We start from the raw sequence: 25,025 nt of genomic DNA, 5'->3' as shown, positions 1-25,025 counted from the left end.
GGAGCAGAAACTGAGCCCATGCTTTGACATTCTGATGACTCTGATCAATGTTAAAGGACAGCTGCCCTGAGAGCCCATGCAGGGCCCGCAAACGGTAAAAGTTGAAATTTTCCTTTATTTTATGAATACAATATATATTTTTCTCTGAAAAATATTCAGTGAATTTTATATATTTCACGCTCTTTACGGGGCTCCATAGGTGTGAGCATGAAGGGTTTTGCTCTCCATTGCTTTTAAGTCTGTCATCTTCCAGCTACTATCGGTTTTTATTAAAAGGTTATGTAGACAGCAATTCATAAATTCCAATACTTAAGGGGTTTTTGCCAATTTTTGTTACATATTTCTAACTTTGATAATCTTCCTGTCAAATGCATCTTAAAACATTCTTATTCTTTTTTTTAAAGAGAATCTTTATTTTAAGATTTTTGATTTATTTGACAGACACACATCACAAGCAGGCAGAGAGGCGGGCAGAGGCCTGAGCCACTGAGCCCCGCAGGCTCCGCAGGCGCCCCAGACGCTCGTGTCCTTCGCGTCCAAGTGCGGGACCCGCTTCGCACACGCGCGGTGAGCAGCCCACGAAACGCGTGTTATCTGGGAGGGAACCTGAGTTTGTCCATCTGTCCGCCGAATCACTTACTGACTGGGGGCTCCGTTCTCCCCCGTGTGCCCTCCTGACTTCACCAAGCTGCCGTGGGCTCCGATTCCAGGAACTCGGCCTCAACGTCCCACCACAGCGGCCGACCTCGTTCTCCGCCACTTCTCACGCCCGCCTTTTCGCGCCCAGGCCGCAACGCGCTCAGGCCGCCGCTAGAGCGGCGCTAGAGCACGAAGTCGCCGGGCCTCCGCCGCCTAGAGCGGCGACGCTGGTCCGGAAGTCGGGGGAGGGATTTCCGGGGCCCGTGTCGGGGGAGAGCCGCGGTGGTCCTGGGCGTTGCGCGCGGCGCGGAGCGATCCCCTGGAGGGGAGGAGTTCGCGGAGGTGAAGCCTCCACGTTGCGTACGGCGCTGCGGCAGGAAGCCGATGCCCCCGTGGCGGGTGCCGGCCTTCGGCGGTCTAGACAGGACGTCCTGGGCAGAGGGGCGGGGGCTGCTCGGCCTGGGCGGGGTAGGGGGCCTCGGAGGGCGCCTCCGGAGCGGGCGCGAGGGCCTCCGTCGGGAGAGTGCCCGGGACGGCGGAGCCTGACTCGCCCTGGAGCCCGGCCGCGGGACCGCGGGGCGGCGGGGCAGGTGCGCGGTGAGTGCTGTCTGGCGCCGGCGGTTGGGGTGGAGGCGGGGCCCCGGGACTTGGGTGCGAACGGCAGATTGTACCGGGCTGCGTGAGAAGCGAGCTTGCCGCTCGGCGCCCGGCGCCCTGCCTGGAGGCCCCGGGTGGCCCAGTCACGTCCAGGTGGCTACGAGGCTCGCGGGCCGGGGAGGGATTCATTCTTCCCCCTGCTAGTGGAGCTGAGAGATGAGCCATGCGTAGTATTTCTCCGGTGCCGGCGGCGGGCTGGGGCTGCCGGTCGTCTGCTGAGCGCCCTGGTGAGCTCTTAGCCCAAGAATTTGCTCCCAGGCCCGCTGGCAGAGTCCGGTCTTTGAGGTCGTCGTACTGAAGTGCACGCTTCCGTGCTGACTGTCCTGAGTCCCTGCGGCCCCAGCCCTTGCGCAGGGACCTTGCGTCCCGGAGTCGCCAAGGGCTCGGGTAGTGAGATCATCCCCTCGGCAAGGCTCTTTGCTGGGCAGCGGACCGTACCCAGGGTTCCAGGGATCGGGATGTGCACAGGGGTGTTGGCGGGCATTCTGTATCCCGCAGCTTCAGCCTGTGCCCTCCCTGGGCAAGATCCCGCATACACCTGGTGAGAAAAACAAGATGTAAAACGAGCGTAGATTGTTCTGGAAGGCTACGTCAGCAACTGGGAAGGGGAGCAGAGAAGCTGGCTGGGAGTGTTTCACCTTAAGTCCTTTTTTGCCTTTGAATTTTGAGCCATGTCACCCCATTCAGTGACAGGGGTAATAATTTCACGAATTTTAAAATAAAGTGAATGAATACTGTAAATGACAGACTCCCCTTGGGAGAGGGAGAGTGACGGTCCCCCCCACAGAAGCAACATCTGCTCCGTTCCGCTGCTACGTGGTCGGCACCTTAAGTCCGTGCTCTCCCTGCTGTGACTCTTGTCTGTACTGTTCCTCTGAGCACCTGTGTCTGTCCTAATACAGAAACGTGGCGGTGCCTCACTGTCAGGCATCCGTGGCCTCTGATAGTCTGTACCCCAGTGACCCTGCCTCTGAGTACCTTTGCCTCACGTCCTACCTTTTTAACCAGGCATTGCCTAAGCCCCCTTCCCTGGGCCTGGTTAAATGCCTGCCTGCCCCAGGGTGCCGCTCCTTCCTTGCGGCCTGTTTCCAGATGGTCTCAGCCTGTCAGAGACCCATGATTTGGTTGGACTAACGCGTGTGGTTCTTACTATGATTGCAAAATGCCCTTCAGCAACAACCATTAGGAAATTTTCCAAAAAATAAAGGTTTAGTACTTACAGGACCTGCAAATTAACACACCTGGGCCCACACAGTGAGGTTGCTGGTAAGGAGAGAGAGGTGCACTGGCCTGGATTTCTGCTTTTATTGAGGTCAAGGGCGGAGACCTGGGGTTTCGTAGGCTCCTTCTTTATTGATGAATTTAAAACCTGAGAGTGGAGGGGCACCTAGCAGTTGCTTAAATATCTGACTTCAGACCCAGTTCATGATCTCAGGGTCCTGGGATTGAGCCCTAAGTCAAGCTCCCCACTCAGTGGTGAGTTTGCTTCTCCCTCTCCCTCTGCCCCTCCCCCACACTGATGCACTTACGCTCTGTTCTCTCAAATGAATAAGTAAGATACTTGTAAAAAATAAAATAAAACGTAAGAGTGGAAATTTAAAGCACAGGAGGAGAAAAATATCAAGTGGCCAGTAATCAGAATCAACCAAGATTTCAGAAACAAAGGAGGCTCAGTCAGGGGAGGCGGCCTGGCTCTTTTTCTAGGCCAGTGGCTGGCACTTATTCCGTCTTTGAAATGGATGCCTGTTTGCAGCAGGTGCTTCAGCATCAGAGCTTAATTCAGGCACTTGCATTACAAAAAACAGAACAACTGTCTGGGCTTATACTACATGTTACCCAGTAGGCAGGCAGTGTCCACTGTGCACTTCTGCCAGCATTTCCTTACTTGTCTTCTCCACCCTGGCAAGACGGAAGGGTGATGAGAACCTGTCAGTGGTGCAGTGTGAGTAAGGAGCCACAGGGTATTGCCACAATAGGGGTGGGCCACTGAGCAGGGCATTTGCAGAGGCAAGGCAGTGGGAGGGGTGGGGGAAATCACTAATTTACTTCTTATGGGGATGCTGTCATGTATCAGTATCATGTATCCCCTCAGAAGGAGCATTTAGAGCTGGCAAGGAGCCCAGGAAATGAGCCCTGGGAATCTTCACAGGACAAGGGTATTGATGCCTTCCTTAACTGAGGAAGCTGGTGTAGGTTCAGAGTGAGCCCTGGTGTACCAACGTGAAGAGAGAGATGAGGAGGAGCCTGGGAGGGAGCCACTGATGCAGTGGGAAGACAGCTTAGGATGGTGGGGACCTCACTGTGATGCTGCCAGGAGGGCACAACTGGACACAGTGGTGATGTCACGTGCCCATCTGAAGCAAGGCTGCCCCTGCTGCCCAACTCCTGGAGTTGCTGCTCTGCCTTGAATGGACCTGATGGTCCACCTTCAGGAACGTCAGGAATGAGGGGTGGGCCCACCGCGGGTGCAGGCTCTATGGGGCTGTTCTCCTATCCTGGCAGCCTGGTGCCCTTCTAGGGGTGCCCATAGGACACTGTTCTCACCCTGCCCTGAGGTCAGCATCTTCCCCCTTCCCTGAGACCTAGCACCAGGTCTGCATCAGGTCTGAGGCTATGGGGATGGAAGAGACCCCTGCCTGGTGGGAGTATGGCTCCCCAGAGCGAGCTCTTCTGTACACTCACCTGTATCCTTGCTGGTCTCCAGGTCCCAGCCATGCCCAGCCTCAGAGCTCGATCTGAAAAGGCAGAAATGGAGCCCTCAGTTCTTGGACCATCCCCTTGGATCCCTGCAGCCCAGACCTGTGTGAGTGACGCACCTGTTGTGACCCACGCTGGATCGGCACTCTGTGATCCCCACTGCTTTGGCTACACTGAGCCAGGAACCACCCCCCCTCACCATCAGCAGCCAGGTACTGGGAGCAAGTTCCCCACTGGTTGCCCTCATTCTGGAGGGACTTTGGCCATGTCACCCTCTGTTTACCCCCAGGAGGCATCCATGTCATCATTAGGGATGGGGTGTCCCATGGACTTGAGGGCCAAGGCTAGAGATCAGAGAGGAATTTGGCCTGGCTCCAGGCTCTCTTAGTGTGTGGGCAAGACACTATGTTCCCCCACCTGGCATAGAGGGGTGTGATACGATGGTTGTCAGCTGAGCCCTGCAGCCCAACTACCAGGCTGGTGGTAGTCCCCTGCATTTAGGATACAGCCCTAATTCAGGCCTTGATCCTACTCGCTTCTGGCTGCATTCACACTGCCTTGCCAGTCCCATCCAGTTTGCAACTGTAGAGAGGCCTTTCCTGAAGATCCCCCAACTAGCCTGCCTTTTCTGTGAACCCCTCAGCAGTGATTAGGATAGTGACTCACTGTTAGTTTTCCTTACTGGGATTTGATGGGGGCTATTTTACAAGGGGACAGTCTTCACTACGTGGGACCTATGGTCATCCTCAGGACATCTGGGCAGACTCTGTGTCTGTATACACACAGACTCTGTGTACCCCAGTCAGACTCTGTGTCCAGGGAAGGTTGGGCTGATGGCAGTGTTGGTTTGCAAACCTCATGGACTTCCCAGGTGTAACTTAAACTGGCCTCTATATATGGAAGGGAAAGACAGACTGAAGAACAAGGCAGGCCACCCAGGCTGGTACGTGACAGTTTAATAAGCAGGGGAACTTATTGAAGAGGCTCGTCGTAGGCAGCTGTGATAGATCCCAGCACCCACCTGCCACATCGTAAAAGTTGGTATGTGGCCTTAACCCAGGGTTTGTCACACATGCTGTCTAGAGGGTCACAGCATCACATCACTGTCTCGGCGCTGTGTCCTTGGGCAGCTTCTGGGAGCAGGGAAGGCAAGCAGAATGTACGTTCAAGGAAAGGGAAAAGGATGAGGAGCCTCCATTCACCTGCATCCAGCTCAGGAGTCATCCAGTGGTCACGTCCTCTTGATGACCTCCCCCAGCAGGCAGAGGTGGTACAAGGCAAGCTGGGTATGTTGGAGCAGGAGAGTGTTAGGAGGTGAGAGACATGGTGAAGTCCTAAGAAGGGGCTATGAGAGAGAGGCCTGCTGACTGCCCCCAGGCAGAGGCAGAATGTGAACCAAATGGTTAACAGTATGCTGGGCTGAGAATGGTGAGGGAGGACTGGCCCTATTCCATTAAAAATGAAAAAAAAACAAAAAAAAAACCACCAGGCTGATGGTAACTCATATTTAAAAAGCCACTGTGGAACGAAATGGTGGAGCACATAGCTCCAAATACCCAGTCCTCCACATAAACATCAAAAGAAAACAAAACAAAAATCAAGCAGAAAGTACCAGCACCAACTTTGTCAAGAATCTAAATCTAGAAAAGAGGTTTACAACAACCAGGTAAATGGTAAATCAGGAAAAGGCCACTTAAAAATGGCAGGAAAGCTGTGTGGCATTTTCACCTGCTCTTGCCCCAAACACTCCCTGGCTCAATAGCAGTTAAAGGGAGCGGCCTCTATTCCCAGTGTGGGGTCATGGCCCCTGGTTCCAAAGGCAGCAAAGACGTTCTTACTCAAAAATTATCGTTGTCCTGACCTGTGTGGGATTGGATAAAGGATTGATGCAAAGTGCTTGTCTGTTTTGCCATACTCAGAACTTAGAGCGCAAAAGCCCTGGGTTCAAAAACATTGTAGGGGAACTAAAACCCCACAACTACCTGGGACATCAGTTAATAGTACAGTCAGCCACCTAAAGCCTAGGACGGAAAGCTGGGGAAGTGAGGACATTCAAAAGCATCCTTGTATATCAAGGGATTTAGAAAACTGCATACATGCCCCAGACAGGATATATGCTCGGAAAAGACCTCTGAAGATCATAGCTTCCTGTCTGGCTCATCTCTAAGCCAGTAAAAGCAGGAAGCTACAGTAGGTACATATAGTGTTAAAGGAGTACCCCAGCACATACACTGGGAGAGGTGTATTACTTTTCTTTTACTGTTAGTATTCAGGGAAGTCTCTGTCAAAGCACAAGCTGAATACGAGCTAAAGAAAGAGACCTCAGTAACTACATGTGACAGAGTAGCTTTAGTTTGCAAAACTTAATTGGAAACTCACTAAATGAACAAATGATTGTAGCATTCAACAATTAATAACAGCAAAGCCTGGAGGAGGAGAGACTGATTTACAGAGTTACCACAATAAATATTTAAATGTCCAGTTTTTAACAAAAAATTACCAAGAATACAAAGAAAAAGGAAAATAAGGGCTGGCCCATTCAAAGGGAAAAAATTAATTGGCAGAAAGTGTCCCTGAAAAAGCACAGATATTTGATAGACTGTAAACCAACTTTCTTAAATGTGCTCAAAGAGCTAAAAGAAACCAGGAAAACATTGTACAAACAAAATGAGAATATTAAGAGATTTTAAACTTAAACAATTATATAATTTATACTATATAATTACAGATTTGAACTAGAACAAGGGCTCCCGGGTGGTTCAGTTGACTAACCGTCTGCCTTCAGCTCGGGCCATGATCTTGGAGTCCTGGGATCGAGTGCCACATCAGGCTCCCTGCTCAGGGGGGGGGGGGGGGGGGTGTCTTTTTCCCTCTCCCTTCCTCACCCCCAACTTGTGCTTTCTCTCTTTCTCAGTTAATAAAATCTTTTTTTTTTTTAAAGAACGATACGCAAATTCTAGAGTTGAAAGGTGTAATAATTGAAATGAATTCACTAGAGGGATTCAACAGCAGCTTTGAGCAGGCATATTTGAAGATAGAACAATTGAAATTATTCTGTCTCGGAAGCAGGAAGAATAAAGGTTAAAGAAAAGTGAACAGGGTTTAACAGACCTGTGGGATAGCATCACTCTAACCAAGATACACAGAAGAGAGAGAAAGAAAGAGGTAGAAAGAATATTTGAAGAAACAATGGCCCAAACATCTTAAATTTGATGAAAGACATGAATCTATACCCTACACAAAAAGCTCAACTCCAACTAGGATAAATTCAAAGAGATTCACTCAAGACTCATTATAATCAAATTGTCAAAGACAGACTCTTGAAAACAAAAAGAAGCAACCCATCTCATATAAGGGTCCTGATTAGCAGCCAGTTTCTCATCAGAACCCATAGAGTCCAGAAGGCAGTGGGATGACAAAGTGCTGAGAGAGTAAAAACTGTCAGCCAAGAATTCTTTATCTGGCAAAATTACCCATCAAAATGATATTCCCAGGTATTTTGAGATAAATAAAAGTTCAGGATTTTTTTCTTTTTTTAAGATTTTGTTTATTTGAGAGAGAGGGAGAACATGTACACAAGCGGGGTGGGGGCAGAGGGAGAGGGAGAAGCAGACTCCCTGCTGAACAGGGAGCCTGAGATCATGACCTTAGGCAAAGGAAGATGATTAACTGACTGATCCAGGTGCCCCTAAGGACATTTATTACCATTATTTACATTTATTACCATTTTTACTGCCCTATTAGAAATGCTAAAGGAAGTCCTACAGGTTAAGATGAAGGGACACTAGGTAGGAACTGAAAGTCATATAAACGAATAAAAATCCCTAGTAACGGTAACTGCATTGTTAACTGTGAAAGCTAGTAATACTGTGTTTTTGGTTTATAACTCTGCTTTTTATTTCCTAAATGATTTAAAAGACAAATTCATAAAAATAATTAAAAATTATGTCACAAACAACATATGAAGATACATTTGTGACAACATGAAGTGGAGAACAGAGGTGTGTGAGAGCAGAGTTTTTTTATGCTGTCTTGGCTAAGTTGTTATCAGTTCAAACTCGGTGGTTTCATTCTGCGGTTCTAATGTATAGCGTGGTAACTGGAGTTAACAATACTATACTATATGTTTGAAAATTGCTGAGAAAGTAGAACTTAAAAGTTCTTACCATCAAAAGAAGGGGGTACCTCGCTGATTGAGTTGGTAGAACATACCATTCTTGGTCTTGGGGTCATGAGTTGAGCTCCATGTTGGGTGTAGACATTACTGAAAAAAAAAAAAAAGAAAAGACTATATAAGGTGATGAATGTGTTAACTAACCTTATGATGGTAATCATTTCACAGTGTACATGTATCAGTGTACAAATCATTACATTGTACACCTTAAACTTACACGATGATGTATGTCAATTCTATTTCAGTAAAGCTGAGGGAATAAAAACTAAAATAGATGAGATGGGAGGGATGAGATTACATTGTTTTAGGGTATTAGGATGTTAATTGTAATCCCGTTTATATTTTAAGAAAATATCTTTAAAATATCCATGAAAGGAAGAAAGAAGAAAATTAAGATGGTACACTACAAAAGAATAACATAAAAGAAGACATTACTAACGTAAATGAGGGACAAAAAAGGTAAAAGATACCAAAAACTAGTAGCAAAATGAAGTAAATCCTTCCTTACCAATAATTAATTATAAAAGGTTTAAACTCTCCAAAGGCAGACATTAACATAGTGGGTAAAAAAGCACAATCCGACTATATACTGTCTCCAGAGGCTTACTTTAGATCCAAAGACACAAATAAGTTTAAAGTAAAAGGTGATAAAAGATACCACCTGCAAATAAATAGTAACCAAAAGAGCTGGGGTGACTATACTGTAACACCAGAAAAAATAAACGAGGTTAAAAACTGTAACGAGAAAAGAAGTACATTATATGTGGGTAAAAGAATTCAGCAAGAGGATATAAGTTACAAACATCTACATGCCAAAAGAGAACCCCAAAATATATGGAACACATATACATTTGAAGGGAGGAGTAAATAGTTATACAGTAATACTTGGAGACTTCAGTACCTCACTTCTAAAAACGGATAGAACATCTCAACAGAAGATCAGTAATGAAATTGAGAACTTGAACAACAGTAAATAATCAATTAGACCTCATAGGTGTGTACATACATACACTTCCTCAAAGAAGCACATAGTCTTTTCAGGTGTACCTAGTCATTCTCCAAAATAGACCTTATGTTAAGCCACAAAACAAATCTTCATAATAAAAACAGCTGAAATCATGTAACTTATTATCTCTAATCAATAACAGCAGGAAAATTGAAAATTTTGCAAATACGTAGAAATAAAACAATATATTCTTAATCCGTGAGTCAGGAAAAAATTACAAGGATAATTAGAAAACACCTGCAGACAAATGACAAAATACGCAACGAGGGCAGTGCCAGAAGGTAAATTTATAGCTGTAATGGATACATTAAAAAGGAAGAAAGATCTGGGGTGCTCAGGTGGCTCAGTTGTTAGGCTTCTGCCTTCAGCTCAGGTCAGGATCCCAGGGTCCTGGGATCAAGCCCCACATCGGGCTCCCTGCTCAGCGGGAAGCTTGCTTCTCCCTCTCCCACTCTCCCTGATTGTGTTCCCTCTCTTGCTGTGTCTCTCTCTGTTAAATAAATAAAATCTTAAAAAAAAAAAAAAAAAGTGGGGCACCTGGGTGGCTCAGTGGGTTAAGCCTCTGCCTTCAGCTCAGGTCATGATCTTGGGATCCTGGGATCGAGCCCTGCATTGGGCTCTCTGCTCAGGGGGGAGCCTGCTTCCCCCTCTCCCTCTGCCTGCCTCTCTGCCTACTTGTGATCTCTCTTTCTCTCTCTCTCTCTGTCAAATAAAATATTTTTTAAAAATTGACAAACCTTTGAAGACACAAATAACAAAAATGAGAAGTGGACATTACTACCTATCTTTAGGAGTATAAGAGAAGACTGTTAACAGTTGTGTACTGACAGATTAGATAAGCTACATGAAAGAGAAATTCCTAAAGACAAACAAAAAAATTACCAAAGTGACTCAAGAATGAAGTATTATGGGGCACCTGGGTGGCTCAGTGGGTTAAGCCTCTGCTTTAGGCTCAGGTCATGTTCTCAAGGTCCTAGTATCGAGCCCGGCGTCGGGTTCTCTGCTCAGTGGGGAGTCTGCTTCCCTCTCTTTCTCTGCCTGCCTCTCTGCCTACTTGTGATCTCTGTCTGTCAAATGAATAAATCTTAAAAAAAAAAAAAAAAAAAAGGACGAAGTATTGTACCCCATGGATGTAACCCAGGAATACAAAGGTAGTTCAACATATCAACCAACCTGTGTCATTTACCACATAATGGAAGGAGGAAAATGATAATCACCGCAATTGATGCAGAAAAGTATTTGACAAACACCCTTTGTGATTTAAAAAAAGAGAGAAAGAAAAACACGGAAAACTCAAGGGAACCTCCTTAACATGATAAAGGGCATTCATGAAGAACCCACAGCTAGCATTATACACAATAGTGAAAGATTAAAGTCTTTTCCTCTAGTGATGAGGAAAGTATGCCCGTCTTACCACTGCTGTCCAACATTGTACTGGAAGTTTAACCAGAGCACTCAGGAAAGAAGAAGAAATAAGACATTGAAAGTGAGAAGGAAGATGGAAAATTATCTCTGTTTGCACAAGACATGATCCCATATATAGAATATCCCATAGAATCCACTAAAAAGGTATAAGAGGTAATAAATGAATTCAGCCAAGTTTCAGGGTACAAGTCAAGACACAAAATCAATTGTTTCTATATATCACAATGACCAATCTGAAAAGGAAATTAAGAAAACTTCATTTAAATAGCATCAAAAGGAAAAATAGGGGCACCTGGGTGGCTCAGTTGGTTAGGCGTCTGCCTTCGGTCATGATCTCAGGGTCCTAGGACCAAGCCCCAAGTCAGGCTCCCTCATCAGCAGGATGTCTGCTTCTCCCTTTACCTTTGTCCCACCCCCATCTCCCCTCTCATTCTCTCTCAAATAAATAAAATCTTTTTAAAAAGAAAAAACCTACAAATAAATTTAACCAAGGAAGTGAAATACTTGTTTCCTGAGAATTACAAAGCCTTGATAAAAGAAATTAACAAATACATAAATAGTTAGAAAGACATTGAGTCCATGGACTGAACTTAATTGGGTTACAATGTCTGTGCTATCTAGAGCAATCTGCAAATTCAATACAAACCATATCAAAATTCCAACAGCTATTTTTGCAGGAATTGAAAAGCCCTCAGATTGATACAGAATTACAAAAAGCCCCAAACAGTTAAAACAAGCTTGAAAAGGTAAAACAAGAGAACTCATATCACCAGTTTCAGAAATTACTACAAAGTTTTAATAATCAAAACAATTTGGTACTGACATAAAGCTATACATACAGATCAATGGAATAGAATTGAGAGTCTAGAAATAAACCCAGACATCTGTGACAAATTGATCTGCAAATTGAAGTCAAGACTATTCAGCAGGAAAAGATAATTTTTCAACAGGTGATGCCGGGACAAGTGGATATCCACATGCAAAAGAATAAAGTGGGACCCCTACTTCACACCATATACAAAAAATAATTCAGAATGGCCCAACAACCTAAATAAAGAGCTAAAATCATAAAACTCTTAAAAGAGGGATAAATTTTCATAACATTGGGTTTGGCAGTGGATTCTTAGTTCTGACACCACAAGCATTAGGAATAAGAGGAAAAAATAGGTAAGATGGACTTTATCACAGTTAAAAACTTTTGGGTATCAAAGGACTTTATCAAGAAAGTAAAAAGACATCCTACAGAATGGGAAAAAATCTTAGCAAATTGTATTTCTGGTAAGAGTCTAGCATTCAGAATATATAAAGAACTCTTAAAACCCAACAATAAAAAGGCAACCCAATTTAAGATGGCCAAAGGACTTAAATAAATGCTTTTTGAAAGAAAATATGCAAATGGCCAACAAGTACATAAAAAGATGCTTAAATTCATTAGTCATTTGAGAAATGCAAATCAAAACCACAAGGAGATAACCACTTCACACCCACTAAAGTGGCTGTAATGCTTCAATATATAACAAGTGTTTTCAAGGGTGTAGACAAATTGAAACTCTCATACATTGCTGGTGGGAATGTGAAGTGGTCCAGCTACTGTGTAATAAAATTTGGCAGTTCCTCAAAAGTTTAAACATACCATTGCCATAGGACCCAGCAATGCTAGATAAATACATGAAGAGTTGAAGACAGATACTCAAACATGGACCTATACATCGTGATCATAGAAGCACTATTCACAGTGCCCCAAAGAAAACAGCCTAGATGTCCATTAGTGGAAAATACAGTATATCCGTACAATGGAATATTACTCAGACCAAAAAAGGGGGGGCATGAAGCAGTGATAGATGCTACAGTGTGGCTGAACTTGGAAAAATATTAGTGAAAGTGAAAGAACCACACCTAAAAGTTCCATGTGATAGGATTCCGTTTATATGAGATATCAGGAATAGATAAATGCAGAGTGCGGATTGCCAAGAGTCCAGGAGGAGAGATGCAAACTGATGGGTGAAGAGGCTCTAGTTTGCAGTGATGGCACTGTTTTGGAACTAGATAGAGGTGTCATGGCACAACATTATGAATGTAGTAAATGCCACTTAAATGTTTTAAACAATCTTATGTTTACAAATCTTGCCTCTGTAAATAAAGTAAGTGAAAAGAAAACCCACTCAGGAGACAGAAGACTAGTGGGGCTTCCACCTGAGTTTGTGCTGACACTTGGGAGTCTGTGCTGCGGGTGGCTGGGTTAGGTGCCAGGTCGGATGACTGCTGTGCCATCTGCAGCAGCCAGTGCACCACAGGCCCGCGTGGCACTCACTTGAGCAGCTTTGACCTGGGTTCTTACCTAAACTGTTTTCCACAAACACAGAAGCCATTAATCATAAAGGTCTGTAATGACTGCTTTCTCTCAGGAAATACTAAGGGATTTGTTGTGTTCTAGATGGACTCAGAATCCTCTCTTTTCTGCAGTGGGGATCAGTCATGGGGGCAGTAAGGATGGTGCAAGAAACTCCATTTGTTTTCAAATCTTTCTTTGCCCTTAAACCCAGTTTTTGCTCTTTTAAAAGATTTTATTTTTAAGTAATCTCTGCACCAACATGGGCAACATGGGGCCCAAATCTACAACCCCAAGATCAAGAGTCACATGCTCCACTGACCAAGCCAGCCAGGCACCTCCCCTTAAACCCAACTTTGTGTGTGTGTGTGTGTGAGAGAGAGAGAGAGAGAGAGAGAAGGGAAACCACATTTCCAGTTTTACATTTCCTTTGAAAAGAGAAACTTTCATCATTGTTCCAACAGTTCTAAAGTTGCAGAGAACTACATCAGATTTAATAAATCTAAAGTGACCTCTCACCATCCTCACCCACAGGACTCTTTTACTCCTGTCTCAATAAAAAGGTTCCAGGTCAGCAGTGGCGTGGGGCCGAAAACCAGTCATTGCCACCATCTCCTGAGCCACACTAGTGATCTTAGGGTCAGCAGACTGTGGTCCACAGGCCAGATTCAGCTAGCCAGGGATTGGTTGGGGGGTTTTGTTGGTTTTTTGTTTAACGGCCTGCAAGCAAAGAATGGTTTGAGGTTTTTCCAGGGTTGTAACAAAGCAGACCATATAACCAATACCATACATTCTGAACAATCCCATAATGTGACCAATTATGGGAACGCTCCATTGACTCTTATGTGTTGTTCCCTTCTGGCCCCTACTCCATATCCAGCCAGAGGCGGGTGGGAGGCTCCCTGGGTCAGTTGCTGCGGGCTATGGGGGGCATAGTGGGCTTTGGGCCAACCTGTGCAGACTGTTGTTTCCCTTAGCAACCTCCCTGTCCCTGCAGCCCTCAGTGAGCCCTCCCCCCATTACTCCTAGGAGCCTAGCCTTATGTGGACATTTCCTAGACACCCCCAGGTCCAGGGCTTCTGACCTGGGGAGCTCTGAGACTCAGAAGAACATGGTCAGCCCGTGTGCAGCACGTGATGATGGGCATGTCTGAGGGTCAGCAGAAGGGTAAAGCACAGCACCTGTGTGGCTGAGTTCATAGGAGAGAGTCTGACACAAACTCCATGCAGGGGGCAAGGAGTGTGCAGGGGCTTCCAGATGTGTGGGCATGGCAGGCAGACAGGCTGAGTGTGTAACCAGGCCAGGTGTGCATTGAGGTCATTCTGGTGGCTCCAGAGGGAATAGAAGTGTCCAGATGAGGCAAGGACACAGAATGCTGTTAGATCCTAGAACTTCCAGATGGGGTGAGACAGTGTCAGCCTGAACTGAGGGCCCATTCAGAGGGCAGTGAGCCCAACAAAGTATGGGGAAGGGTGTCCACCCACCTACTCAGCACCACTGACTGGCCAGATGAGGGGTTGCTCCAGTCCTGGGATATGGGGCCCTGTCCGGGAGCAATCAGGGCTATACAGAAGTACGGGAGGAGCAATGGAGGGGCAATGATCAGAGATTGTCTCCAGTGAGTTGTGTGTGAACGGACATCAGGCAGAAGTGAAGAAGGGTAGTACAGTCAGTTAAGCATCTGACTCTTAATTGTGGCTCAGATCATGATCCAGCTCCATGCAGAGTCTGCTTAAGTTTCTCCCTCTCCCCCTCCCTCATGCTCATTCTCTCTCTTTCTCTCTAAAATAAACAAATCTTTAAAAAAAAAAAAAGTGACGGAGCATGAGAACCATCCAGGAAGTGCTCCAAGCAGGGCAGACCCTAAGGTGAATGTGTCCATCCTGCTCTGAGAACAGGAGCAGCGGTGAAGGTGAGCTCAGAAAGGGCCTGGGAGAATGTTGGAGTGCTCTGATGTCACGGGGCTGTCTGTGGGCAGCAGGGGAGGGTGGAAGGCCAGGTAAGCTAGTCAAATCCAGGCAGAAAAAGACAGCCACAGAGTGGTCCGGGTGTTTGATTGAAACAGAGACTGAAGATCTGCGTTCAGCTGGGTGATCCAGGGGAGTGAGGGTTTCCTTGTTCTTCAGATGTGAGGAGAGAAGAGGGGGAGGTTACAGAGCCCTTCTGATGGCTGAGGAACCTTGTGCACATTTCTGCCTCCAGAATGATGGGCACGGCAGCTTTACCATTGTACCAGGGCACAAAGTTGTCCAGCTACCACCTGTCAGAATTGCAGGGTTTAGCGGGTAAGGATTGCTTTGGTAGGACAGTGCACAGTCTCTGAAGCCGCCTCTGTTGAACAGGACAGAATCTGGTGTTTTAGGCAAGTCCCCACTGCCATGCAATCAGAAGTACCCTGCTTCTCTGAAAGGAACAGTCCCTTTCTGCACCTGCCAGCAGAGAGCCCACCTATCCCTACTGGTGACTCCTGAAGCAAAGTCTGAATGCCGTTAGTTGGTGCTAAAAAAAAAATCGGTATTTTCCCCAAGAAACACTGTGGGAAAGACAAAAGAGTTACGATGACTAACAGTATAGCATAAGGTGTAGACTTGCTGATGACCTGCAGTGGGAGAGGGAGGAGCCGTTGAGGGGCATTTGGAGTTGTACTTAAAGCAGTAGGGAGCTGCAGGTGATTTCCTGAGATGTGGGTCATGGGGGTGAGCGTCAGTCTTGTAGCTTGAAGGGCCCTGCTGCCTCATCCCCTCAGAGCCCTCCCAGCCCCCTTTCTTGTCCCCTTGAGAGATTTGGGACTGCCACTCCCAGTGGGTCACAGGTTCCCTGATGTGTCATCTGTATTTTCCTGTTCCCTTCCAAGTGACTTTGTTTGTCATTTCAGATTGGGACACCAGCACTAAGGGCAAAGAATTTCTTCAGAAGAAAGAAGTTTCTGAGGATTTGGAATCACAAGCAGAAATATCAGAAAACTATACCAGTGATTTTTCCCAGGCACCTGAGCTTGGAGAATTCTGTGATGATGTACTGGAGGGAGATTGGGGAATTCCTGACAGTGAGAGACAGGTGCAGTCACTCTACCAGGAGGGAGGCTTCACACCAGTGGCAGTGCTCCTTAGGAGCCCCTTAGAAAAAGAGCTGGGCTGTGATGACTTTGTAAGAAGCCTCAGTCTGAGCCCAAACCCAACAGTGTCTCAGGGAATTCCTACAGAAGAGAGGCCACATCTGTATGACATGTGTGGCCACAGCTTCCAGCACAGTATGGACTTAAGTAGCCATGAGGGCCTTCACATAGCCGAAAGCCCACTCATTTGCAGTGATTGTGGGAAAACCTTCAGGGGAAACCCTGATCTTATTCAGCATCAGATAACCCATACTGGACAGAAATCCTTCGTATGCAGTGAATGTGGAAAATCCTTCAGCCAGAACTCACTTCTTAAAAATCATCAAAGGTCTCATGTGAGTGAAAAACCCTACCAGTGCAGTGAGTGCAGGAAAACCTTCAGTGTGCACTCACACCTCATTAGGCATCAGATTAACCACAGCGGAGAGAAGCCTTATGTATGCAATGATTGTGGAAGAGGCTTCAGCCAGAACTCAAGCCTTAAAAAGCACCAGAAGTCTCACATGAGTGAGAAGCCCTATGAATGCAGTGAATGTGGGAAGGCTTTTCGGCGGAGCTCAAACCTCCTCCAACATCAAAGAATTCATTCTGGAGAGAAGCCGTATGTGTGCAACGAATGTGGGAAGGCCTTTAGGCGGAGCTCAAATCTCATCAAGCACCACAGGATTCACACAGGTGAGAAACCTTTTCAGTGTAATGAGTGTGGGAAAGCATTCAGCCAGAGCTCACACCTGAGGAAGCATCAGAGGGTTCACACTGGAGAGAGACCTTATGAGTGTAATGAGTGTGGCAAACCATTCAGCCGGGTTTCCAACCTCATTAAGCATCACAGGGTTCACACTGGAGAGAAACCTTATAAGTGCAGTGACTGCGGGAAGGCCTTCAGTCAGAGTTCGAGCCTCATTCAGCATCGGAGAATTCACACTGGAGAAAAGCCTCATGTATGTAATGTGTGTGGAAAAGCCTTTAGTTACAGCTCGGTGCTCAGAAAGCACCAGATAATCCACACAGGGGAGAAGCCATATGAATGTAGCATCTGTGGGAAGGCCTTCAGTCACAGCTCAGCCCTCATTCAGCATCAGGGCGTACACACGGGTGACAAGCCCTATGAGTGTCGCGAATGTGGAAAAACATTTGGTCGGAGCTCCAACCTCATCCTTCACCAGCGAGTTCACACCGGAGAGAAACCCTACGAATGTACCGAATGTGGAAAAACCTTCAGCCAGAGTTCAACTCTGATTCAGCATCAGAGAATCCATAATGGATTGAAACCCCATGAATGTAACCAGTGTGGTAAAGCCTTCAACCGAAGCTCAAACCTTATACACCACCAGAAAGTTCACACTGGAGAGAAGCCATACACGTGTGTCGAATGTGGTAAGGGCTTCAGCCAGAGTTCACACCTTATTCAGCATCAGATAATCCACACTGGTGAAAGGCCGTATAAGTGCAGTGAGTGTGGGAAGGCCTTCAGTCAGCGTTCAGTCCTCATCCAGCACCAGAGGATCCACACTGGTGTGAAGCCCTATGACTGCTCTGCTTGTGGGAAAGCATTCAGCCAGCGGTCCAAGTTGGTCAAACACCAGCTGATCCACACCAGGGAGTGAAACAGCTCCATTCCCAACTCCTCTGCCCATGTCCCAGCTTCACCCTCCCCCCAGACTTGAAGCCAGGTGCACTTGCTATCCTCTACCCCCACATCCCACTGTCCACAAAGCCCAGACCCTCCTTCCCCTGCCAGCACTCCTGCTTCCTGTGACCTCTTGTTTCTTGTTTGTTTTGCTTGTACATTTTGTTATCAGACTGCCACAATTGTTAGGAGAGGAAAGATGATAGAAGCTTCATATTCACAAATAGAGTTTATTACTATAATCAAACAGAACCAAAAAAGTAAACTGACATTTGGTTTGAAATAACCATACGAATGCTTTTCTTTGGTAATTAGAGTGAACTCTTTGTCTATGGTTATAATTGATATTCTGCTTACATAAAATCAGGTCAAGAGTTTCTCTGGTCTGATTACAGTCATCCTCCCCCAGAAGTGGTGTGCAGTCATTACAAGTTCCTCACCCTTTCTTGTCCCTCCTGTGCAGTCACTAGATGCAAGATTCCTTCTGCCTTTCCTTTGTGCAGGATCTGAGGTCATGCTTTCTTACAGTCAAACTCAGGGCTGCTGAGCAGTTATGCAAGCAGATGTTTCCCACCCTCTGGCCCTATGCCTTATGATCCTGGCCATTGGCCCCACAGAGGCCTGCCCTCTCCGTGTCCCTCCTGTTCTCACAAGCTCCCAGGCTCATTTTTCTCCCACGCCCACTCATCTCCAGTTATGGACCACCTGTGACTGCCCCAGTAGGTGGGGACTGACCTCTCCACAGTCCCCAGAGCTGTGCCCTTCTCAGTGAGCAGTGGGAGTTGTCCCAGAAGCAACACATCTGCCACCAGAGAGGACCTTGATGCCAGCAAGCCCATCCCAACTTGGGGGTATCCAAGGGTAGGTGGACAGAGAGGCACCTCCTGTGTTTTTGCAGGAGGAAAGGCATAACAGGCAGATGTAGTCAGGTTTGCAGTTAGGGTAGGAAGGTAAGGGCCTGGCTTTTGTGCTTTCAAGAAAGTAGAAGCAGAGCCATCAGTTGCAAATGAGGGAGAGATTTGAAGAGGGAAGTGTGGGAGAGTTGGTTCAAGGGTGCACAGGTCAGGCTTGGGCTACAGTGGGCTGCCTACCCTTCTCTGCATCACTGCTCATCTCCTCCCCTCCACTTCAGCCCCACCTTCCTAAGGAAACACCCTAGACAAGAAATGCCACATTTGCAGTTTTACTGACACTGTTCCTCTGCTAACCCGCCAAGTCACTTGCTCATCTTTCCACCCCATGGAGACCTCCATCTGTTCATCCTCATGCTTCCTCATGCTCAGGCAACCCTCTCTGGCTTCACTTTCCCCCCTTGTCCAGCCTGGATTCCATCTTTTTTTCCAGTAAATACGTGGGGGATGCTTACTACATGCCGTTTGCTGGGGATATAGGAAACCAGACAGAAAAATGCCTGTCCTTGAAGACTTCACATTCCAGTGGGTAGAGAAAATGCCTGGATGATTATGATTATCATGAGGCAAAAGGAAAGCAGGAAATGGGGTCTGGGTGTTTTGAGGGGTTCTGCTTTAAATAGCTGACCAAGATGTCCTTTGAGTGATAACTTGAAGCAAATGAGAGAAGGGCCAGTGAAGATGGTGGGTGGGGTGTGACAGCAAGAATAGCTGATTTTGTTGGGAAGCCAGAATTGGGTGGTAAATTAGGAATTCGCAGATGTGACCTGCTGAAGGAGGAGACACAAGCCACCCACACAGGTCACCAGGTAGCTCCCTCAGCATCCAAGCTCCCACTTTGGGGAAATGAAAACCCTGGGGTCTTTTTCATTGAAGACACAATTTCAGTACACTCACATGAAGAAATTAAATTTGCAAGATTTAATAACACACAGATCCCAGAAGCAAGGGGGCACAATGACCCAGGAGAAGTGCAGTCCACAATCCCAGGTCATGAAGGTGCTTAGGGTGGAGATCACTAACTAAACTCAAGTTGCAATCCCAGTGTCCACACTCTGGGTGTGCGTAGGGTTAGCATACAGTAAAATGGGCAGTAACGGAAAAACAAGAGTTTTCCTCATCATGCCTGTACAGAGGCCCTGAGCAGAAGCAGGCCTAGAGTGTTCAAGAATCGAAACAGGTCAGTATGGCTGGGAGCTGGGTGAGCAGAGGGAAAAGCAGATGAGGTGGGAGGTAATGGGCCATATCACGAAAGGCCTTATGGCCATGACAAGGACTTTGGCTTTTATGCTGGGTGAAATGGGAAATGCTGCAGGCTTTTGGCGACATTTTTAACAAGGTCATTGCTGTGTGAAGAGGCTCTAGTGGCAAGCATGTCCTCTGTGTTGCTCCCTCCACAACTTTTGCCCCTTTTCCTGGCCTCCACACTGTTGGCACATCCCCTGGGGCTGAGGCATAGCTGTGGGAGGCCAGAGTCTAGACACAGGAAGGAGGAGTGAGTGTCAAACTCCATGGGACCCTTTTCCCTACCCAGTGACTGGGCAAAATTGACCAAAATTTTAGGGGCCTGCTCTCTGCAGCCTGAGGAATTTTAATTTTAGAATATCATGTTTCCAAAGAGAATGTCTGGAAAGCAAATTGTCAACTCCCAATTTCTTTTGACTTTCATGATGTCCTTGGAAATGTTCTTGGGGAACAAAGTCTCAGAAGCCTTGGTGCCAGCAGATTTCAAACCATTCAAACCCTGCCAGATAGGGGGTGTGATGGGTGTGTTGCTACCTCATTTCCAGCCACAAGCAAAATTCCAGGCCAGTGCCCTTCCATTGCCCCTCAAGCCATTTGGATCTGCCCTGGGATCCCTCCCCTGCTGACCTCAGGTATCCAAGTAATAAACCTCATGCCTCTGTGGCATGTGTGGCATTGTTAGTCTTGACCTCTGAACCAAATTGGGGTGGTGGGGCATCCCCCTGCAGGTAATGAATGGTAAGGATTGGAGTTGGCACTGTGAGCAGGATGTCTAGACAATGGCACCCCAGGGTTCTACCCACTCTTGCTTTGGTTCACTATCCTGGCCATCATCTGCAAACCAGTGTGCACTCAGCCATGCCACACGTGCTGCATGCTGCACTGCAAACAGAGACTTTGTTACACATGTAGCTGTCTTAAATCACGTGATAACTACTTGATGTGTGGGATCGGAGCCCTGCTTAAAGTGGCCTGGAGTTGTGTGTCTGATCCCAGACCTACCTGTACACTTGAGACCAAGGCTGCAGCTGATTCTAGCTCAGGGGAGAGACCATACCCTATGTGAGATCTGTGTCCATTAGGTGGCCACTCAGAAGGAGCACATTTGCAAGGAGGCATTAGGTGACATGCTAAGTCAGGCCCACACTCCAGAGAGCAGATGGTCACTAGAACCCTTGAATACTGCCACCATCACAAGGATCATGATCCTCTGGGTTCTAAGGAATAACACCCCCAGCACAGCCAAGAGATTAATTCAAACCCAAATTAAGCCTGTAAAGCAACCACTGCTATTGGAAGGCCTTCCAACTGCTAAGGCCACCTTGGTACAGTATAAAGCCAAACCTGGGCTCTCTGGTATATTCTGCCTGCAGAAGGGGCAGCCTCCCTGTCCCCAGTCCCTACCAGATGCCAGGATATTGGAAGGCAGCCCTCCTCGGACCCTTTGACTACCTGGGGAGCCTCTTGGGATGAACTAAGTGAAAAGCAGTGGGGATTCACAGACTATACAAGCAGCACTGCCAATCATCACAGGTGATGGGGCTCAGTGGGGAGCTTCTGTTCCTCATTTCTTAATCAGGACATCCCTAATAAAGAACCAGATCCAAACATCAGCACAATTGGCCACATTCCAGGCAATTATCTTAGCCCTGGATGGTCTGGCTAATGAATGGCCCCATCTGCACATCTTTACGAACTGTTGTGCCATTGCCTAAGAGTTGCCCCCTTTAGGGCAAAGAACTCTCAGAATCTCTTGCCTCACAGGTAAATGTCCCCAAAATACCAATCAAGGTCATAGTTCTTCCTACCCATACATAAACCACAGTACAAGGGTCTCACCAGGACCCCCTCAGCCCCTTCTAGTAGCTGAGGCACTCTTGTCATTTCTCAGAAACACAATGCTGAGCTCTAGAAGAAGGATTCGGTGGGATTTTCATCTTCCTTGCTAGCTTCCTGCTGCAGGTTGCAAGAGTGCTGGATAGCTTATTTAAACAAGCACTAATTCAATTAAATATGGTGTGTTTCAGTCATCAAATACCATAGGTGAGTTATAATGAGTGGTCTGGTTCCATTTTATGATGCTTGCTGATAGCTTTGGAACCTCATCCCCCTTATTCTCCATGCCCACATCTGGACAAGCTGATAAGAAGGCTGGGTGCTCTCTCCTTTGACACCAGCACAAGATTCAAACCACACAAGACTTCGCCTATGCTTGGCAATCCTCCCACCCACCATACCCACTGACCACATAAAGCCCTTAAATCAGTAGCCCTTTCTGGGCTCTCCTCTCAAGCCATTTCAGACCACTGAGAGGCCTTCCCTACTCTCCTCAGAGACTTCCATTAGGTAAGTAACAAAACTTTCCATGCCTTCAGAAAGAAAGAAAGAAAAAAAAAAATACAAAAACATTAAGCACTCTTTGGCCCCCATACCTTCCAGTCAGCTCTTTGGTTTATGGACATCAACAAATTCATCTGTGTTGTGACTTCTCTGAAAGTTCCCTTCAATTTCCTGGGTTTTTTAAAGAATTTGTTTACTTATTTGAGAGAGAGCACACAAGCAAGGGGAGAGGCAGGAGAGTAAGAAGCAGACTCCCCACTGAGCAGGGAGTCTCATGAGGGACTGGATCCCAGGACCCTGGAATCGTGACCTGAGCTGAAGACAGACGCCTAACTGACTGAGCCAACCAGGGGTTCGCTCAACTTCCTAAACTAAAACCTGGTTGCCCCCGATCACACAGGTCATCTGAAACCTGCCTCCCCCATGTACCACTGGAACTGGAGATTGGGAGGATGTTCTCCTTGCTCTTTATTTACACTCCCAGACATTATTCCTATCTTCAACCAACAACCCCAGTTCCTTTAAGGACAACAGAGAAGCAGCCCTAAGAGCTGGTAGCTGGCCTGGTACAAACTGTGCCAAAAGATTCGTGTTGCTTGGTAGAGTCCTAGGACATCTCCCTCATACAACCCCACGGTTCATGCCCGAAAGTAGGTCCTGAAACTTCTGGGGTCAAAGACTGCTGAGGGGGAAGAAAGAGTTTCCCCCAATGTCCACAGGCACTCCTCCACATAAGGTGAATCTGGGAAACTCTGGAGCATGGTATGTGCAGAGCAGGGCCAGGATATGTGCCAATCCTAAAGCCTCCATGGCTTGGAGGGAACTCCTGGGTCTGAAGGGAGAATAGGACCCTGATGGCTGAGTACAATGCAGGCCATGCCAGTGCAGCTATGACAGCAGCAAATTCTTTTTTTTTTTTTTAAGATTTTATTTATTTATTTGACAGACAGAGATCACATGTAGACAGAGAGGCAGGCAGAGAGAGAAAGAGAGAGAGGAGGAAGCAGGCTCTCCACCGAGCAGAGAGCCCGACACGGGGCTCGATCCCAAGACCCTGAGATCATGACCCGAGCCGAAGGCAGAGGCATTTACCCACTGAGCCACCCAGGTGCCCTGACAGCAGCAAATTCTTAACTGGACCATTCTCCTGGGGCTTGGCAGGCAAGAACCAGACAGTCATTACTGGCTACTGGGCTTCCCTGGAAGTAACGTGAAGGGATGAGGGCAGCCTGGCTCCCAGGTACCCCATGTGGCTTATTCTGCATGTCTTCTCTGCCCATGGGCTAGGCTCCCAGCCTTTCCACGTGTTAGAACATCAGTTGAGAAGACCACTCCCATATGGAAATCTGATATAAGAAAAGGGTGGCATCTCCAATCATCTAATCTAGACTATGAGGGAGGGCCACCTAGGTGGCTTAGTTGGTTAAGTGTCTGCCTTCAGATCAGGTCATGGTCCCAGAAGTTCTGGGACTGAGTCCCACATCAGGTTCCCTGCTCAGCAGCGAGTCTACTTCTCCCTCTCCCTCCTGCTTGTGCACTCTCTCGCTCTCTCACACTTTCTATCAAATAAATTAATAAAATCTAAAAAAAAAAAGACTATGGGGGAAAGGATAAACTTCAAAATATGTGGATTGGGATAACCAGATAGCCATTTGGGGAAAAAAGTAGATCCATTCTTCATATCATATAGCAAAATAAATTCTAAATGAAGAGATTCAAATGTAAAAAAACAAAACCAAACAAGTAGTAGATGAAAACATGAATTCCTGTAGAACCTAGAAGTTAGGGAAATTGTACTAGGACTCAGAATCAAGAAACAATAAGAGAAAACAGTGATAAATTTGACTACACAGATATCAATATTTGCATGATTAAACACAATCAAAGTAAAAAGACAAACTGGGGGAAATATTTACAACTCATATTACAGATAGCATTTATAAAGTTAATGTATAAAAGATTATTTTAAAATTAGGGCTTTATTTCTGCACAGCAAAGGAAATAGTCAACAAAACAAAGAGGCAGCCCATGGAATGGGAGAAGATATTCACAAATGACAATACAGACAAAGGGCTGATATCCAAGATCTATAAAGAACTCCTCAAACTCAACACTCACAAAACAGATAATCACATCAAAAAATGGGCAGAAGATATGAACAGACACTTCTCCAAAGAAGACATACAAATGGCTAACAGACACATGAAAAAATGGTCATCATCAGTAGCCATCAGGGAGATTCAAATCAAAACCACATTGAGATACCACCTTATACCAGTTAGAATGGCCAAAATTAACAAGACAGTAAACAACGTGTGTTGGAGAGGATGTGGACAAAGGGGAACCCTCTTACACTGTTTGTGGGAATGCAAGTTGGTGCAGCCACTTTGGAAAACTGTGTGGAGATTCCTTAAGAAATTAAATATAGAGCTACCCTATGACCCTGCAATTGCACTACTGGGTATTTACCCCAAAGATACAGATGGAGTGAAAAGAAGGGCCATATGTACCTCAATGTTCATAGCAGCAATGGCCACAGTCGCCAAACTGTGGAAAGAACCAACATGCCCTTCAAGGGATGAATGGATAAAGAAAATATGGTCCATATATACTATGGAGAATTATGCCTCCATCAGAAAGGATGAATACCCAACTTTTGTATCAACATGGACGGGACTGGAAGAGATGATGCTGAGTGAAATAAGTCAAGCAGAGAGAGTCAATTATCATATGGTTTTGCTTATTTGTGGAGCATAAGGAATAACACAGAGGACATGGGGAGGTGGAGAGGAGAAGGGAATTGGGGGAAATTGGAGGAGAAGACAAACCATGAGAGACTGTGGACTCTGAGAAACAA

At 46.5% G+C, this 25,025-nt stretch overlaps 1 protein-coding gene across 4 annotated transcripts; it reads left to right on the top strand.

Annotated features, from left to right (window-relative positions):
* Nucleotides 1-964: 964 nt before the first annotated feature.
* ZNF16 (zinc finger protein 16) lies at nucleotides 965-18,049 on the top strand. Of its 4 annotated transcripts, none has more exons than XM_032848376.1 (3): nucleotides 965-981; nucleotides 4,001-4,205; nucleotides 15,803-18,049. In XM_032848376.1, the coding sequence occupies exons 2-3, from the start codon at nucleotides 4,010-4,012 to the stop codon at nucleotides 17,647-17,649; spliced, it is 2,043 nt and encodes a 680-aa protein (XP_032704267.1). In that variant the 5' UTR covers nucleotides 965-981; nucleotides 4,001-4,009; the 3' UTR covers nucleotides 17,650-18,049. The 4 variants fall into 4 exon arrangements, with proteins under 4 accessions (XP_032704267.1, XP_032704266.1, XP_032704265.1 ...); XM_032848375.1 differs by lacking the exon at nucleotides 965-981 and adding an exon at nucleotides 1,112-1,229; XM_032848374.1 differs by lacking the exon at nucleotides 965-981 and adding an exon at nucleotides 1,112-1,236.
* The last annotated feature ends 6,976 nt before the right edge of the window (nucleotides 18,050-25,025 follow it).

The sequence above is a fragment of the Lontra canadensis genome, unplaced genomic scaffold (genome assembly GCF_010015895.1).
Source record: "Lontra canadensis isolate GAN:19392208 unplaced genomic scaffold, GSC_riverotter_1.0 scaffold201, whole genome shotgun sequence".
Lineage (NCBI taxonomy): Eukaryota > Metazoa > Chordata > Mammalia > Carnivora > Mustelidae > Lontra > Lontra canadensis.
Note: the sequence above shows the minus strand (reverse complement) of the source record. Positions and strands in the feature narration are given on the sequence as shown.